The following is a 15,886-nucleotide window of genomic DNA, read 5'->3' as shown; positions in this document are numbered from 1 at the left end:
CAGACAATATCATGATGTGCACCACTACAATCTATGTGAATCTTTTTTTTGAAAAATGTATTCTCCACAAAGTGTTAGGAACAACATGAGCAAGAGCCTTTTTTTCTCTTGACTTACATCTCTTTCTGCTTTGTCCAGATGTCAGGATGGCAGTGGCAGTGGCAGTGGCAACGCCCCACTTGACCAGAAGTACCTTTTAAAGTGGAGTGTGCCTTTAAGCTTTGTGGAAGTCCTAGAGTTTGGATCCAGCGAGGATATGGGCGACAACAGCCGCTACCCAACATCCCATTCTGGGGAGAAGGTGGTCATCAACGCTAAACCAAGTATGAACGATAATTTTACATCATTATTTTAAATCAGCAGTCTTGTCTGTCTGTCTGTTTACTCTCTGCCAATGTGAGGGCAAAAGGTTTGATGGAAAAGGTATGAGAGGTCAATTAGCTGAGTCGTTGGAGTTCCAAGTAGGCCACGGGGATTTGCGACTCTGGGATAAGAGCCAACACCTGCCGGTTAGTTAACTGCTGTGCTTGATGAGTGGTTGATAAAATTCACTGTGATGATAAAGGCTAAATGTCTCGATGCTTGTGCTGGACTCTATATAACCTAGAAATTAGAGGTTATCATATTTTATCTTATTATGCATAATCTTATCATGATGGCACAGCAAATGGAGACATAAAATGCATAAAATACTTCAACTTAGGTTTTTTACATGTTCACTTTGGCAATATAAAAAAATTTCAGTTTGTGATATCAGCAGAAATCAACATTTTGGTGGATTCAGACATTTCATTTTTAAGCCAATATTCACCGATATTATCATGCATCCCTAATATTTATATCAATAACTCATTGTTTGTTAAGTTGGATTCGTTAAGATGAAGTGGATTTTTCTCACATGACTCCAGAATAAAAAAACAGAACACCCTTGATGAAGTGACATTTAACAACAGCAAAATATTATCAAAATATCTGTTTAAACACTCTCACACAAGCCATGCTGCATAATTTAAGTCTCTTTCATCCAGCTATATACTTCATTCCCAATCACGTACACTTTTGCTAAAACTTTACCATTTAAAACACATATAGTCTCACAGTGTCTGGCACAGATGAGGAGCACACCTGGGCAAGAGCATTCGTTTGAGCTCTGCTGAATGGAATGTTTAAGCAGAAACTAAACGCACAAAAATGCAGTGTTTTATATAGTAAGGTTGTTGCTAAAATGCATGTTTTTTTAAGAAGTACTGAACATATGACTGTTTGTTTACTGCGGAAGCATGAAAAACAAACTTTTTGTCACAAATTCAACAAAACACGGGGGGGATTAATTGATACATCAGTTATCATTTTGTGGGTTAAGTATCCCTTTAATTAACTGAAGGAACCCGTTGTTCCCTACATTATGAAAACATAGAATAAAAAGTTTTGTCTTGCTGGACATTCACAGACATTTCTAAAATGGTGTCAACCCTGCACAGACCATCCAGATCCCAAATGTGAGTGTTTTTCCCTTCTGCAATCCTCTGGTGTGCTGGCTGCCGAGTCCAGTGATTTCAGTCTTTCCACTGGGTTCTCTTCTGTCGCAGACAGCTGCTCTGCCACTTTAAAAGGCCCAGATCAGACCAACAAGAGGCATAACCAAAGAGTATATTTTTGTGGTAACAGCACTGCAGTTTTTATTCTAGGATGTAGAATTCTTTTTGTGTGTGTATGTGTTTGTGCTGAAGCAATGGTAGTACACAGTGTAGGGCTGGTGAGTGCTTTAATATTGTATTATTTTCTATCAGTTTAAGGTTGTATGTATTTAAGCTGAGGTCAAAGGATCCCTTTTTCAGTTGCCTTTGCTACTTACTGCTCTCTATAGCTTGCTCTCTCTCGCCATCAATCTCTCCATCTGCCTTTATAGTAATTCCAGCTTCTTAAATTTAAATATTTGCTGGTTTCCTTACTCCTCTTTGACACTAAAGTGAATATTGCTGGGATGTGGACAAAACAAGACATTTGAGGAGAGCATCTTGGGCTTTCGGAGACACTGACTTGACATTTTTTTACCAAATTTGTTTACATTTCAGTCAACTAATATATTAATCAACAAGTTAATTGACAATGAAGTAAGTGTTTTTTGCAGTCCTAGTGATGATATTGCCCCCTTGCTGTGTGAGGTCGTTATGCAGAGTAGTTAGGACCCTTATACACCACCTGCCACCCCACCTAATGTTTAAAATATCAAAGAGTGAGAGAGTCAAAGACTTTCCACACTATTCTACTTTTTCATTACCTAAAAATATTGGACCGCTCTTCTTATCTGCCTTTTATATCTTTTTCCCTTTACCTCCACTTAAGCCACGCTCGATGCGCTCTCTATGGCACCCATCTCCTGTCAGACCACCTGTCTCCCTCTGATACTTCACTGAGCTTTGCCTAAAGTCCAGCAATTGCATGAGTGTAAGGAACAGATGGTACAGACAGACCTGAGCAACATCTGGTCTGACTGTAGGGTTTTGCTTTAGCTGCAAATGACAGATAAGTTCACAGCCACATTTTAACCTGATGTGATGGTACAAGAGGATGTGTACCCTCATTATCAGCCTGGGAAAGGCCATATAGGTCTCAAATATATTGTTTTGTTATTACAAAAAGGACTGAATTGTATTATACGTCAGTAAGTTTCTGACTTTCACTCAGTTTCCTCGCTCTGATTTAGTTATTCCCCAATCAACTGCACCTCTCTGTGTGTCTTTGGCAATACGTGTGAGCATACAAATGTGCGCATTGTCCAGGAACTTTTAACAAGTGGAAACAATTGTTCCTCAGTCAACTGTGTGCGGCCAAAAGCAGCTCGGCGACCAGGCTGCAAGAAGACAAAGAAAAGGCTTTCCAGCATATGATGTCACCTCTTTTCGTGTCTTTCTGCTTAGCTCCTCACCACACTGCATGCGGCCCGTTACATTATCCTGCAGCTAACAGTCAATATGTAATTTGTAGATATATTGTTTGTTTTTAGGAAGTGTGTAACTGCTGGGATGACTGGTGTGTTTCCTATGATGCTGCCAAGCCTGTTTTGTTAGAAAACTCGTGGCATTTGGCACTCTCACAAAGAGCCATTCAGGAAGTTGGACTCGGGTTGAAATGAGTTACACAGTGCCTGTTCTGTCTGTGGGGATGGTCAATTTAGATGCGTGTTATTATTTGAACTAGTGAGGCAAGACGCTGCAGATGAAAAGATTGTTGTCTTTTTCATACACTGATCAATTTTTGAGATTTGGGGTTATTTTGTTTCCATAACTTGTCTTTTTTCAGACTAGTCAAAAGAAAAATGCCAAAACACACATTAAGATGTTTATTAGTTCAGATTTCTGTACTGGAAATATATGCAAAAACTGCATATTCAGTTAGACAATGCCTCATTTGAATATTTGAACATAAAATTTTGGACCTGGCTCTATCCAGTGTTCAGATTATTGTTCTGGAAATATTTGCAAATCGGTTAGTTTTAGTCTAAGTAATCAACTAGGGAAGATTCATGGTGTTATCTAATTATTAAAGTTTTTACTGTTTACACTTGGGTGTCGTCCCTTAAATACAGATACAGCAAAAATATGGTAGAAAAAGAGGCCACAAACACCCATCATACAGTTTACAGGGCTTGTTATTAAAAGATAATTTAGATTCAAATGACATGCCTGTTTGATTTAATTTCAAGTCATGCACAGTGATATTGCAAAATATGTAGTTCAATCACTTTCTTTGTTATTAAACAATACCAGTATCTAAGATAGCACTCTTATCATATGATACTGGCTGTAAATGAACTGTTGTAGTTGTATTTGCTCCAAGCATTACACACCATAGAGCAAGTATGAGAGGTTTATTCAGCAATTCTGCCCTGACCTGAATTCGACCCCTTGTGTGTCAGCCTCTGCTGAGACAGATGAGCCATGAAAATTGCATGCAGCTCCATCTGAAAAAGCAGATAGTTGAAATGAAAAACAAAAATATTGTAACAACAGTGCAATGCATTTCTCACTCGTTCATAATTTACCTATAACCTCACCTACAGATCTATTGAAGGGTGGCTGTGATTTGATCCAGTGACATGAATGAAATACATTAAGAGGTCACTGACCATGAAAACATCAATGAAATCCAAAACCCATATACACTACTGGAGGCCTGCTGTGATCAGTGTGTGCTTCTGTGTGAGGGGATGTTCATTGCTGTGTAAGATCCGATGGAGAATTTCTGTGTCTGTGAGCAGCCTCCTGTGTACAAATTCAGAGGGAGACATATTAGAGCTCTACTCCCAGAGACCACCTACAAATGCTGATTTTGGCAGTGCACAACAGGGGTAAAATGTCCCCTGGATTCCCAGTCAGCGAGACTTTCAGCAGAGCACTTTGCTGGGTTGCCATGGAGTTGAAGCACCAGGCAGACTGTGACTATTGTAGAAGAAGAGGAGGAGGAAGAGAAGAAAAGGGAGAAGAGAAAGCGGAATGGCAGAAGCGAACAAAGTCATGTTGGTGCCAGAGACCCTGATGCAATTTAACTGTTTGTTCACCGATGCACACTCTGAATGGTTAATGTTGAGTGCACTAACATGTTTACAGTTTGCTTTTAATTTGAAAGAGCCCCGTACATTTTAATTGAACCATTTGATCGAATGACCTCAATAACTTTTCTGTTGACAATTTTGTCCAACAGACAGGCATTCCCCCTCTGCTCTGCACAAGCTATTCCTCATGAATATCTTTATGATTTTGTGTGTGTGTATGTATGTGTGTGTGTGTGTGTGTGTGTGTGTGTGTATGAGAGAGAGAGAGCGAGTGAGATAAAGAGGAAAAGGCCTGCCAAACCTTTGATGAGCAATGGGGTTGTGTGCTGTGCAGCAGTGCACACAAAGCAAACCGTTGTTTCCTTTTGATAAAGAATAGCAACACAGCAACTGCTCTCATTACATCACAGGATCATCAGGTTTGATGTTCTGAGTACAAGTGCAATAATGACTAGACAAATATCCAACAGCATACCTACTGCAGCATAAATACAGTACTTTCACAAGTAAAAAAGAGAAATGATGATATATGCTGACCTGGAAAAATGCAATATTTGCATGGCCTCTGAAAGCTAACATTTTAGTGTTCTTGTGAACAAGCGAGCACACTGGTGAAAATCACTGCCAAGTTTGCAAAGCTGTCACTGCTCCTCGTGGGAAACTGACTGATTGGCCTTTATTGATCTTTGTTCGTCCAATTTTAACTGCCTCTCTCATCAGACTGGCTTCAGTCATTGCTGCATGTGTGTCCAACTTTCTATAAGGTTACTGTTGCAGCTTTTTAAGCCTCAGCTCAATTTACACACTGCCTCTCAGTTTTGTATGCATGGAATTTTGTATCTATGAGTCAATGCCATCTGCGAGTTAAAAACGTGAATTATAGCTTTGTAACAAAAACACTAATTTGAACTTTTTGTTTCTGAACAGGCAGTATAGCTTCACATCCACTGCAAGTTTATTTGGGGTGTAAATAATGTGAATAATTGAAAAGTCAGTAGCTTTTTTATAAATATTTTTCTGTTTTGTGCTTCTGTGCAGACAAGCTGTACATGGGCCCTGGTCAGTTATACCAAGATCTGCAGAACCTAATCCATGATCTCAGCTTGGTCAACCAGATCTCCGGCATGATCAGTAGCCTCAAAGGCAACTACCAGGTACTGTATTCTGCGGTAAACATAAGAACTGATAGAAAATTACATAAGTTGAACTGAATATATTTCTTGTCTTTACTGTCACTTGAGTGAATAATAACTTTATAAAAATAACTTTATATTTATAGCACCTTTAAAAAACAAAATCACAAAGCACGACAGTAAAAGGCTGTTCATCTTTAGTGACAAGTTGAGATTTTGGGACCATCAGTAGAGCTTTCTTAGAGGTCCTTAAACAGTGGTCAGGCTCATAGGGAGCCCCTTTTTCGACATAGGAGTGCACTCAGACTACAAGACAGTGGAAATAGAGCTGGAATCGATATAATTATTTCTGATTTGAAGTCATTCAGGTGTAGGAAATTCTTGGTCATGCAATACCTGATTTCAGTTAAATAGGACATAAAGCAAGAAACATCTGTGGTGTCATGCTTTAAAGGGACATGCAGTTGCATATAGTTGAACAGCAATGAAAGTCTATACAATGTCTATGCAATATTTGCCCTAGGGGTGGCATGTGTATGGTAAACAGAAGGGGTCCTAGAATAGATCCCTGGGGGACCCCACAAAAGATAAGAGTATTAGAGGAGGAGGCATCTCCAAGCAAGACAAAGACAGACCAACAGTTTCATTGAACCAGCAAGATGAAGCAAGTCTGAAGGGAAAGTATTGGAAAAATAATCATGTAAAAAAAAAAAATTGAAGTCATCACAAAGAATTAAGACTCATCATCATTTAAATTTGCTATGAATAATTGAGTACTACTGATATCCTGGCTATATATGAGTTTAAATAGTTCTTCTGCCTTTAATATTCTTGAAAGCTTGCCAAAAGTTGACAGAGACAAATGTTCCTTCTGTGTACCTCAGGACTTTAAAAATCTCATTCATTGTGTTTTCCCTCAGAGGTCCATAAGGGCTGGGCTGTTATGAAGACATATAATGTTTAAGCTGTGGAATGTGCCGGCGTGGGCAATTTGTCTCTGGGAGACAAGGAGTCTCTTAAGACTTGATTTGCACCATTCAAGCCTGTCATATGATGTGGCCACACACACACATACACAAGCCTGTCTGTGCTGTTGGGATGGAGGCTTAGTTTGCACAGCACAGCATGAATGTGTGTGAGGCTGTGTTTGTGCTGTGGTGGTAGGTCTGTCAGAAGCCGAGTGGGAGGCAAAGTGAACAGAGAAGCTCTCAGAGAGACATGTGTCCCAGAGATGGAGGGAGGGATGGAGAGGTCATCTCTAAATTTCATTACCTAAATGATAGAGACTCTTTTCTAATAATAGATATACTGAAATGTTCTTCATTCCTTTTTGAAGATATCCTTCAAATTAGTGATGACACTTTAAAGGAATACTTCACCCCCCAATTGACCATTTGTATATTAATTACTGCGTTGCATTGAATCTGCGAGTTAAAACCTGAATATCTCACGTCTCAGATGAATGAAGATTCCAAAGGTGGAGTACATTCTTGATGAATTTAAGTCATAGGGGGTTGCATTTAACAATAGCAAAACTATCTTAAAACATCTGTTTACAAACTCTCACTCAACTCGTGCAGTATAATCCAAGTCTCAATTATCTAGTCGTAAACAGACAACTCTATTCTATTCTATTCAAGATTGAAACTTATTTGTTCTTTCTTAAAGCCAGGCTTAATTGACAAAAACAGTAATTTTACCTCTCTGAACACAGGAGCTGCTGGGTTACCGCTGCCTCAAACAATCAGTTTGTTTTGGGTTATTGTGCGGCTTTGGTGTTTTAAATTGTATTCACCAAAGTGACACATTTACAAAATACAAACTACCCTTTGAGGCAGTGGTAGACTAGCAGCTCCTGTGCTCAGCAAGTAAAATTACTGTTTTACTGTCAATGGAGGCTAGCTTTGAAGAGGGCACAGATTTGATACAAAAAACACCTCACATTGCAGCCTCAGTATTATGTGAATGTAACTTATTGGATTGCATTACAGTGGCAGGTTTTTCTTTCATGTGTCACTCATGTGTAAGAAAAAAATATGTGTTTTTTCAACAAGGTTTAAATGCTCTGCAGTATATTTATTTTATTCCTTTTCCTATTGTACCCATCCCTAAACATTTCTTTCTTGACACTCATTTTCCCATAATATGACGACTCTCTTTCTCTTTGTGTTTTCTTCTTTTTTCATTTTCTATTGCTCCAATATCCTTGTGTACAGAATGTAAACCCCACAGTGGCTCAGGATTGGGTATCAGGTCTCCAGAGGCTGATCATGAAGAAGGAGGAGGAGATCAGGGCAGCTGACCGGTGTAGGATCCAACTCCAGCTGCCTGGCAAACATGACAAGTTTGTGTTTTACACACAGATACACACACCTCTTAAGCTTTAATTAATTTTTCATACAGACAGCACATAACATTTTAACAGTCTAAAGTCTCGGTCCTTGCCCTTTTTTATCCTTGGTTGGTCTTTATCCCTTTTTATCCTGCTTTCTCCTTCTGTCCCATGTCTGTAGCTTTAAGGCAGAGTATTAGAGCACATTTGAGTGTTTGGATAAACAAGTTTCTCCACCAGCTCTAATCTGAGGCATGACTCTCAGGGGAGGAAATGTGCATCAGTGTTTGCAGCCAAAGGCTACCCGGTGCTGCAGCTGTTGCTCAGCACAAATGCTCATGTCACACATAGTGTGTAACAAACTATTACAGTCTGCACGTGGTCCCCCAAGAGTGTACCTTGTTTTGGTTTTTCACACACTGTCTCTCTGGAACCAGAACTGCCTTTCGCTTCTCTTTCTCTTTCACTTCCTCACTCTATCCCTCATCCCCGCTACACTTAGCTGGTGAGATTATCCACGGGTATGTTTGGAAACACAGCTGTGCCTCTATCATTCCTCCCTGATCCCTAAATCACAAAGCACACAAAACAGAGCACTTCTCACCGTCAACCAGTGACAGGAGTAATGTATTTCAGACAGGACCCCAACACACACACACACGCACACACTCACTCACTCACACACACATAATGACGACATGAGCTGCTGACAGAAGCGATAATTGACTTTGACTTCTATCGCATTTCTGTCACAGTCTGTCTAGTCAGTCAGCATTGAATAAGCAGACTCATCACGTACCCCTTGGCTGAGACTTAACCCAGACAGAGCACTTTTCTTTTGACTATATATTACTGTAAAAGTTCCAAGCAAGATTATTCAAACATGACTGCTTACATGTGGAAGCAAATTCAGGCTCTGTGTTGATACCTCTCGCGGTACATTTATCATTCAGTACAATCTTGTTAAAGCATGTCTCACATTTGGTGTACAAATACTGTGTGGCTCATAAGCTGATTCTGCAACATGAGTAGTTAAAAGCTCCATGTGATGACTTTTATGTGGTTAAATATGAACTTTACATATTTTAAAGTGCACGGGTGTGAAATTGTAGTCTGATACAGATAAGATATTTTTTTCTGTATTTAACAGAAATTATAAAAACATTGTTGTTATTATTCTGTCTTATGATATCAAAAGTGCAGTAGTCTGCAGTTATGAATTCTGCTCTCCTGTCCAGTGTGTTGCTGTTGTGCTGATTTATCACATATAGCTTGAAAAATATTCATAGTAACTCCAGAAAGACAATGAGAAAAAGTTAAGGCACTGAAAAGAGTTTTCCACAAAATATCTCCTGAAATATATTGATCGTATATCTTGTGATATAGATTTAAAAGCATAAAGGTTGGAATTTGCTTTAATCTTTCTAATAACTAGTGTTTGTGTTTTATCCTCTCTCCTGGCAGGTCGGGTAAACCCACTTACTTCAGCGCAGTGTTTAATACTCTCAGCCCAGCCATCAAACAGTCATGGATCAGTAACTTGCAGATGGCAAAGCTGGCTCTAGGTACAGTACGCTCTCTGGCAGTATACCACTGTTTCTGTTGCATAATAGGTTTTTACCATTTTAATAGTGTATAAGTGCATTTATACATATATAATATGACAATTCACTTTATTGACATGCTGGTATATGTGTGTCTTCAATCCACTGCAAACATTACAGACATTACAGGCTAGTAAATGTGAGGTTGGTGTGAGGTTAACAGCTTATTATGACCAAATCTTATGAGAAAAACTAAATGATGTTTTGAAGTAATTATCAACAAGATGGTTATTTTAGTTTTACAGTGTGACTTCTGACGTCTCTTATTCTGCAGACAGATAACTTGCAGTTTAAAATCACTTAATGCATATTATACATTAATGAATGGAGTGTGTGTGTGTGCTTTACATCAGAGGAGGACAACCTGCAGGGCTGGTTCTTTGCAGAGGATGATGGGAATCAGATCAAAAAGCAGAAGCACCCTCTCCTGCTACGACAAATGCCTGTTGTCATGTCGAAACTCCAGGAGTTTAAGGTCAGACATTCTCCTTTTCTATAACCGTTTTTGAATAAAGGCAAGACCTAGGCATACATGGGCCGGTTAGCTCAGTTGGTTAGAGCGTGGTGCTAATAACGCCAAGGTCGCGGGTTCGATCCCCGTACGGGCCAATGGTGACATTATGGCACAGACCTAGAACAATGCACCAGTATAGATAGCATAAAATAGAACATAAGATGTGAGATGATCGTTATAATTGATTTACTACTGATGTAGAAAAGCCGCAGTTTCTAAAATATCCTTCATCCGCAAGCAAAAAAGTAAACCGTGTGGGCATCAGACTGCAACTCAGGCATGTACCATAAGCAAAGTGATATTAGTATTAGTATTAAATAATTAATGAATTAAATCTGTTGTTAGTGAATAATGGGGCCAGTTAGTTCAGTTGGTTAGAGCGTGATGCTAATAACACTAAGGTCATGGGTTCGATTTCCATATGGGCCAAAGTTAACATTATGGCACGTATTTAAGACATTTTACCACCTCTGGCAGTGAAAAGTGGTAAATAACGAAAGAGCTATTAAAGGATTTACTGCTGGTGTTAAATGCCTTAGTTTCTACAACATCCTTGCTCCACTGACAGATTTCAACTCAGACATTGACCTTACTTCTGATCCAGACATTCAGGAGGTGTTTACCAGGCACCAAATGATCCACAGAGGTCTTTTTCTCCAAAACAAATAGACCCGGCAATTCAAACAAATTTAATGAATAAATAAAGCTGCACACATAGTGTATTTTCATGTTTAAAATAAACAATTTTCTCCACTGACAAACAGCCAAATTAGACTGAAGTCTTCCTAATGTCCCTGCATATTTATATATCTATCTATACATTGCAGCTGGACACCACTACATGCCACTGGCTTGTGGAATGGAGTCATCTTACACTATGTAAATAGCATGGACTCACATGATCTGAAAAACTGTGCACATGTGTGGCCGGTTAGCTCAGTTGGTTAGAGCGTGGTGCTAATAACGCCAAGGTCGCGGGTTCGATCCCCGTACGGGCCACTTGGTTTTGAGGTTGGTAACACATATAGACCCCCCTAAACAGTTGTGTTGAGAAGAGTTGGCATGTAATAGGTTTTGTCCATGATGTTGGACGCTGGCTGAAAATGTGACAGTAATGTAGATTGTGTGTATCTCTCAGAATGTCTACCAAAATTCTCACTCTCCCCCATAAGTCAGCAGCTCCTCTACAGCTGTCAGCACTGACCAGCAAAGAAAAGAATGACTGGCCTCAAAGGGTGCACTTGCGGGTTAGGGCATGTGGATTAGTTCCTTCAGGTCTGAATCACTCTGAGATATTTTTCAGTTTTTAATGTTGACAGTAATCGACACTAACTAGGATCAGGAAAACACCAGTTTTGTTCACTCTGTGAATTCCTACACAATGACTTATTACTCGTCTGAACTTATGTCTGTATCACCCTCTCTAATTTCACCCTGTTCTGTGATAGGTGGAATGTGCTGTTCATAATCCAGAGCCCCACATCAACACAGAGAGCACTGCAGATACTCCCATCGTGGGCCATGGCTGTGTCTGGGTGAGACATTCTTCAAACATTGCTCACAAAACAAGCACTGTGTTATTTTACATTGCAACAACTACACAAAATTGATAATAATAATAACAACTTTATTTATATAACAGCTTTGAAAAAAGAGCAAAGCAAAAGCAGAAATGGGATGTATAAAAGGCAATACAACAAGAGAAAGCCAAAAAGACCTGCTGAACACAAGCAAGACAAAACTAGGGTAGAGATAGGATAATTAAAACAAAATAATGCAAGATGTCAATATAAAATGATACAAACAAAAAGATCAAAAACAACAAAAGCAGTAAAAGCAAAAAAAAAACACAAAAAAGAAAATCTACTCGGGAAATCTAAAATCTATTTCAGATAAAACATGAATAAAATAAGTAAAATAAATAAAAAGACGACGTCACATAACAGCAAGTTGGTAAAAATGGGTTTAAAGAAGTGATTTAAAATAAGTCAACTGGATATTATTGCAAGGTTTATAGTGGCTACTTACAGCAATGTGGACTTTTCAACCCAGAGCAAGAACAAAAACTCATGGGTGTCTTTTAGCAAATGGTCCTCCTTTTTTCCAACAGCTAAGATTATTTAAGCTTTCCTGTCAGTGAGTCTGACTCTTAGTTTTGGCAGAGAGCTGTTTTTCACTCTAATGTGTCAGCTGAACAGATGGTAAGTTTTTGCTGTTTATCAATTAAAATGTCTAATGTACCCTTGAGGAAAACAATCTGGGTTTGAAAATGATAGCTGCAGTCCTTAAGTTATTCTCAAAATAAACAATGACTGTCATAACCATGGTAATCATTGCTAATGCAGTGTTTTCAACCATCAGGAAAAAACCTTGGGTCTGTTAAAGAAATAAACATCATTTGAGCTAGTTATTTTAACAGTGAGGTAATATATATACTGTTGCTGAAAGATGTTAAACTGAAATGTGGATGTTTTTACATAGTTTAACTCATTAGATTTTTCCTTTAAATTCCCTAGTATGACATTCTTTGCTGCATACTTAAAAGAGTACTTTAGTTGTATGCTTATTTGGAAGGTGTTGTTTGCTTTCTTGTACTTTTACTGCGCTTTCTTTGCTGGGTGTCCCTTAGAAAGCTGCACAGTCTTAACTGGCTAAATCTTCTATTTATCGGTAGTAAACCATCTGCATAAATCAGTGATAGAATCCCTAAAACAAATGGTTTCTGTGTCTTTGTTCAGGTTGCAAGTTGCACCAACCAGATGGGCCAGATATCCATAGTGACCATGCAGAGCTCCAGCCCAAAGGTGACAGAGTGTTTCAATGTTGAGTCCCGTATCCTCTGCATGGCCTATGTCCCTGCAGAGCAACCCCAGGAGAACGGTGAGAAGGTCCCTGAAAACAGCCATGTCCCCACAGCGAAAGCCAGTGAATCTCCCAGTGTCTGTCTGGGCATGGAGGAGGGCAGGTATAGCACAAAGTGTACTTACAAAAATGTGTCTTTTGTATCTTTTAATGTCTTACTTTTTAATAAAAGATAGTTTTTGGATTATGCATCCATAAATGATGAATGTTAGATTTAAATTCTACATACATCAATTGCAAATGTCAGAATAAAGGAACAAAGGCACCTTCAAGATTACTCATTTTGCACCAGAGTTTTTCAGAGAGAGATTCAGCTTAGTGGTCAGTATACTTTTTATGGTATTTGTCCACTAACTTCAGTGGACCTTAATGCATTGTAACATTCAAAATACCATTGCTGTTTCCATCTGGTATGTTCTTCAATCAGCAGGTTAGGACTTTCTCTTTTACAGGTTGTCAAAAAGCACTCTTTTAATTGTAGGACTGTCCAATATTCCCAAAAAATCACATTTTGATTACTTTGGCAGATATTGCAAATGCAATATAAGTGGTGATTTTTGTTGGAATGGTAATTTTTGGATTTCATTTTCACTTTTAAAAAGTATAAAAATTATTATATGTTTTTGTCGGGTTTATACCAAACAAGCATTTCTGGAATATGTTTTGTAGGTCAGGGCATCTCTGTAGTACCACAATACTTCATTTATAATGGTATGATGTTGTGACATATTTTCCTTTGCACTTGGCCACATTGCAATTTCAGAAATATGCTGATCAGGTGTTTAGCCCTATTAATAATTTGATAAACCAGGTTATGGGACAATCAATAAATTTATCACAAAAAGCTCCCACATGGGTTCTTGACTATGTTTCACATGTTTCTGCGACAAAATGGGTATGATTAAAATGAACTGACTTTTCGGAAAAAATTATAGAATTAAATTTAAATCTTGCAGGTACCAATAAAAGCGTCAAATACTGTTCACTTTCACCACAACACTCCATAATGTGTCCCACAAACGCCACAAAATACTGAAAAACTGAAAGCAATGATCTCTGCAACTGCATCTACTGTCAGAATGTTCTCGATAGCATACAGTTAGTATATCAAAGAGCACATTGTATTACATTTGTTCTAATTTTTTCTCCACTCCTGTTCAGCATCATTGTGTATAAGAGCAGCCAGCGGTCCAAGAAAGTACGTCTGCAACATTTCTTCACCCCGGACAAGTCCACCGTCACCAGCTTGGTCTATAAGAAACACTGTCTGTACGTTGGCCTGGTCAGCGGCTCTGTGGCGGTCTACTCCAGATCCCAAGGTGTGTGTTTTAGCAGGAGAGGTGACTCTTCAATTTGTGTGTCTCTTCTGTTATAGTCTCACAATTCACCCTATGTAATGTTTGTTGATACTGTTAAACGGCTATAATTAGGGCAATTACAAGGTTAAATCACTGTTTTTGTGTGAAACAGAAATGCATTCACTGAGTTAATTAGATTTGGTTTGAAAACGATGTAGGCTGATAGTGTTTACCTCAATATTTAGTCTGCGTCGGCCCTGAATTTGGCATCCTTAAACATAATTAGTCATGAATGAGAGCACTGTTGCTGACTTGGTAACATTTTTGTTGAATTTAGCAACTTTTCAGACACTTCTGCTGTCACGGTTTACCAAAAGCAACTGTGTGATGACTTTATCCAGTTATAGGCAGAAACATTTGTCACAATGCTGAAACATTTGGTAACATGGGTTATTCTGGCGAGAAGAAAATACACAAAAATGTTGTATTTTCATCTGCTCTAATTGCTATATTTTCTGTCTGAGTCATCAGGTTGCCATTATTGTGCAAGACACAGAGAGGCTCACTGTGTAGCTGGAGGTCAGAGGTCTCCTCTGCTCTGTGCTGAGGTTCTGTTTCCGTTTGCTCGGTTGTCTGGGAGAATCCAATCTGTTGGCTGCGACCTATTTAATGTCTTCCCTCCCTGACAAGCACAGACACATTGGAGGAGAGGATCTGAGCTGCACTCTTCCCACAGTCTTTCACATTCTGTTTTGTTCTGTCTCTTATTGGCTTTCATAGCGGTGCAAACAGAGGGACTGCTCGCTTCCTCCTCGCTCTGTCCTTGTGTTTTTCTCTGTCCTTGTCTGCTTTTCTCTGTGCGTGTGGGTAAGGATAAGTACATATTTCAGAACACGAGGAAACAGAATCCTTGTAATTTTTGGCTGTCAAACAGAAGTATTGCTGTCACTACCCTGTGATGCCACCATTGCTCGAGGCATGTTTTATTAACCTCAGTCACACATATTCAGTTCTCTTCATGCGCTCATCTGACTCAAATTAAGTTTTTAACTTTTCCAAGGGAGAATTTTGATAGGGACACTTACCCAAATCAAAAATATATCTTTGCCCTTGAAAATAATTGTTGTTGAGTTGTTACCTGTTTTACACGGATAGCAATATGCATACAGAGGGCAGGTGTAGTTTTTTAGAAAGAAAATAGTTCCTACATAGAATTGCCCACAATAAGGTCTGTGGATTATCTTGAGTAATCGGGTCATGAATTCTAGAAAGAGACATTGCTGTTGGGTTTTTCAAATGTAGTTTTTTTTGCTGCTTTTAGAAACACAAGCTGAGTTTTGTCTAGTTCGATTATATTGGAGAGATGGCAGATATCTCTGTTGCTGATATCTCCAACACTTGGCGTCTCATACTCGAACAATCTGGATTGATAAATAGCACTATGGGTAACAGGAGAAATAGCTATTTTTGGATTTTGCTGTGAATTTTCCCTTTTAGTGTCCCTGCTATATATCAGCCTTTGTTGCTCAGTTAAGTCGCTCTGTAGTTAGAGAAAGATAGAAACAGAATATGGATGATGGCCTGAGGA

At 38.9% G+C, this 15,886-nt stretch overlaps 1 protein-coding gene and 2 non-coding genes across 4 annotated transcripts in view; all 3 read left to right on the top strand.

The window, feature by feature from the left end:
• The window catches only part of arhgef10 (Rho guanine nucleotide exchange factor (GEF) 10), a 60,213-nt gene that overhangs the window by 27,837 nt on the left and 16,490 nt on the right, over nt 1–15,886 (top strand). For both annotated transcript variants that reach the window (XM_042500645.1, XM_042500644.1), the window contains 8 exons: nt 139–323; nt 5,594–5,709; nt 7,905–8,032; nt 9,485–9,585; nt 9,978–10,099; nt 11,587–11,673; nt 12,877–13,103; nt 14,162–14,319. In XM_042500645.1, the coding sequence (XP_042356579.1) occupies nt 139–323; nt 5,594–5,709; nt 7,905–8,032; nt 9,485–9,585; nt 9,978–10,099; nt 11,587–11,673; nt 12,877–13,103; nt 14,162–14,319 (1,124 nt within the window). The remainder of the gene's footprint in view (nt 1–138; nt 324–5,593; nt 5,710–7,904; nt 8,033–9,484; nt 9,586–9,977; nt 10,100–11,586; nt 11,674–12,876; nt 13,104–14,161; nt 14,320–15,886) is intronic.
• trnai-aau lies at nt 10,160–10,233 on the top strand. The gene has a single exon. It is a non-coding gene; the product is annotated as a tRNA-Ile (tRNA).
• On the top strand, nt 11,064–11,137 carry trnai-aau. Its single transcript has one exon. It is a non-coding gene; the product is annotated as a tRNA-Ile (tRNA).

Source organism: Plectropomus leopardus, chromosome 14 (assembly GCF_008729295.1).
Source record: "Plectropomus leopardus isolate mb chromosome 14, YSFRI_Pleo_2.0, whole genome shotgun sequence".
Taxonomy (NCBI): domain Eukaryota; kingdom Metazoa; phylum Chordata; class Actinopteri; order Perciformes; family Serranidae; genus Plectropomus; species Plectropomus leopardus.
The sequence above is the reverse complement of the archived record's forward strand: the minus strand, read 5'-3'. Positions and strand labels throughout refer to the sequence as shown.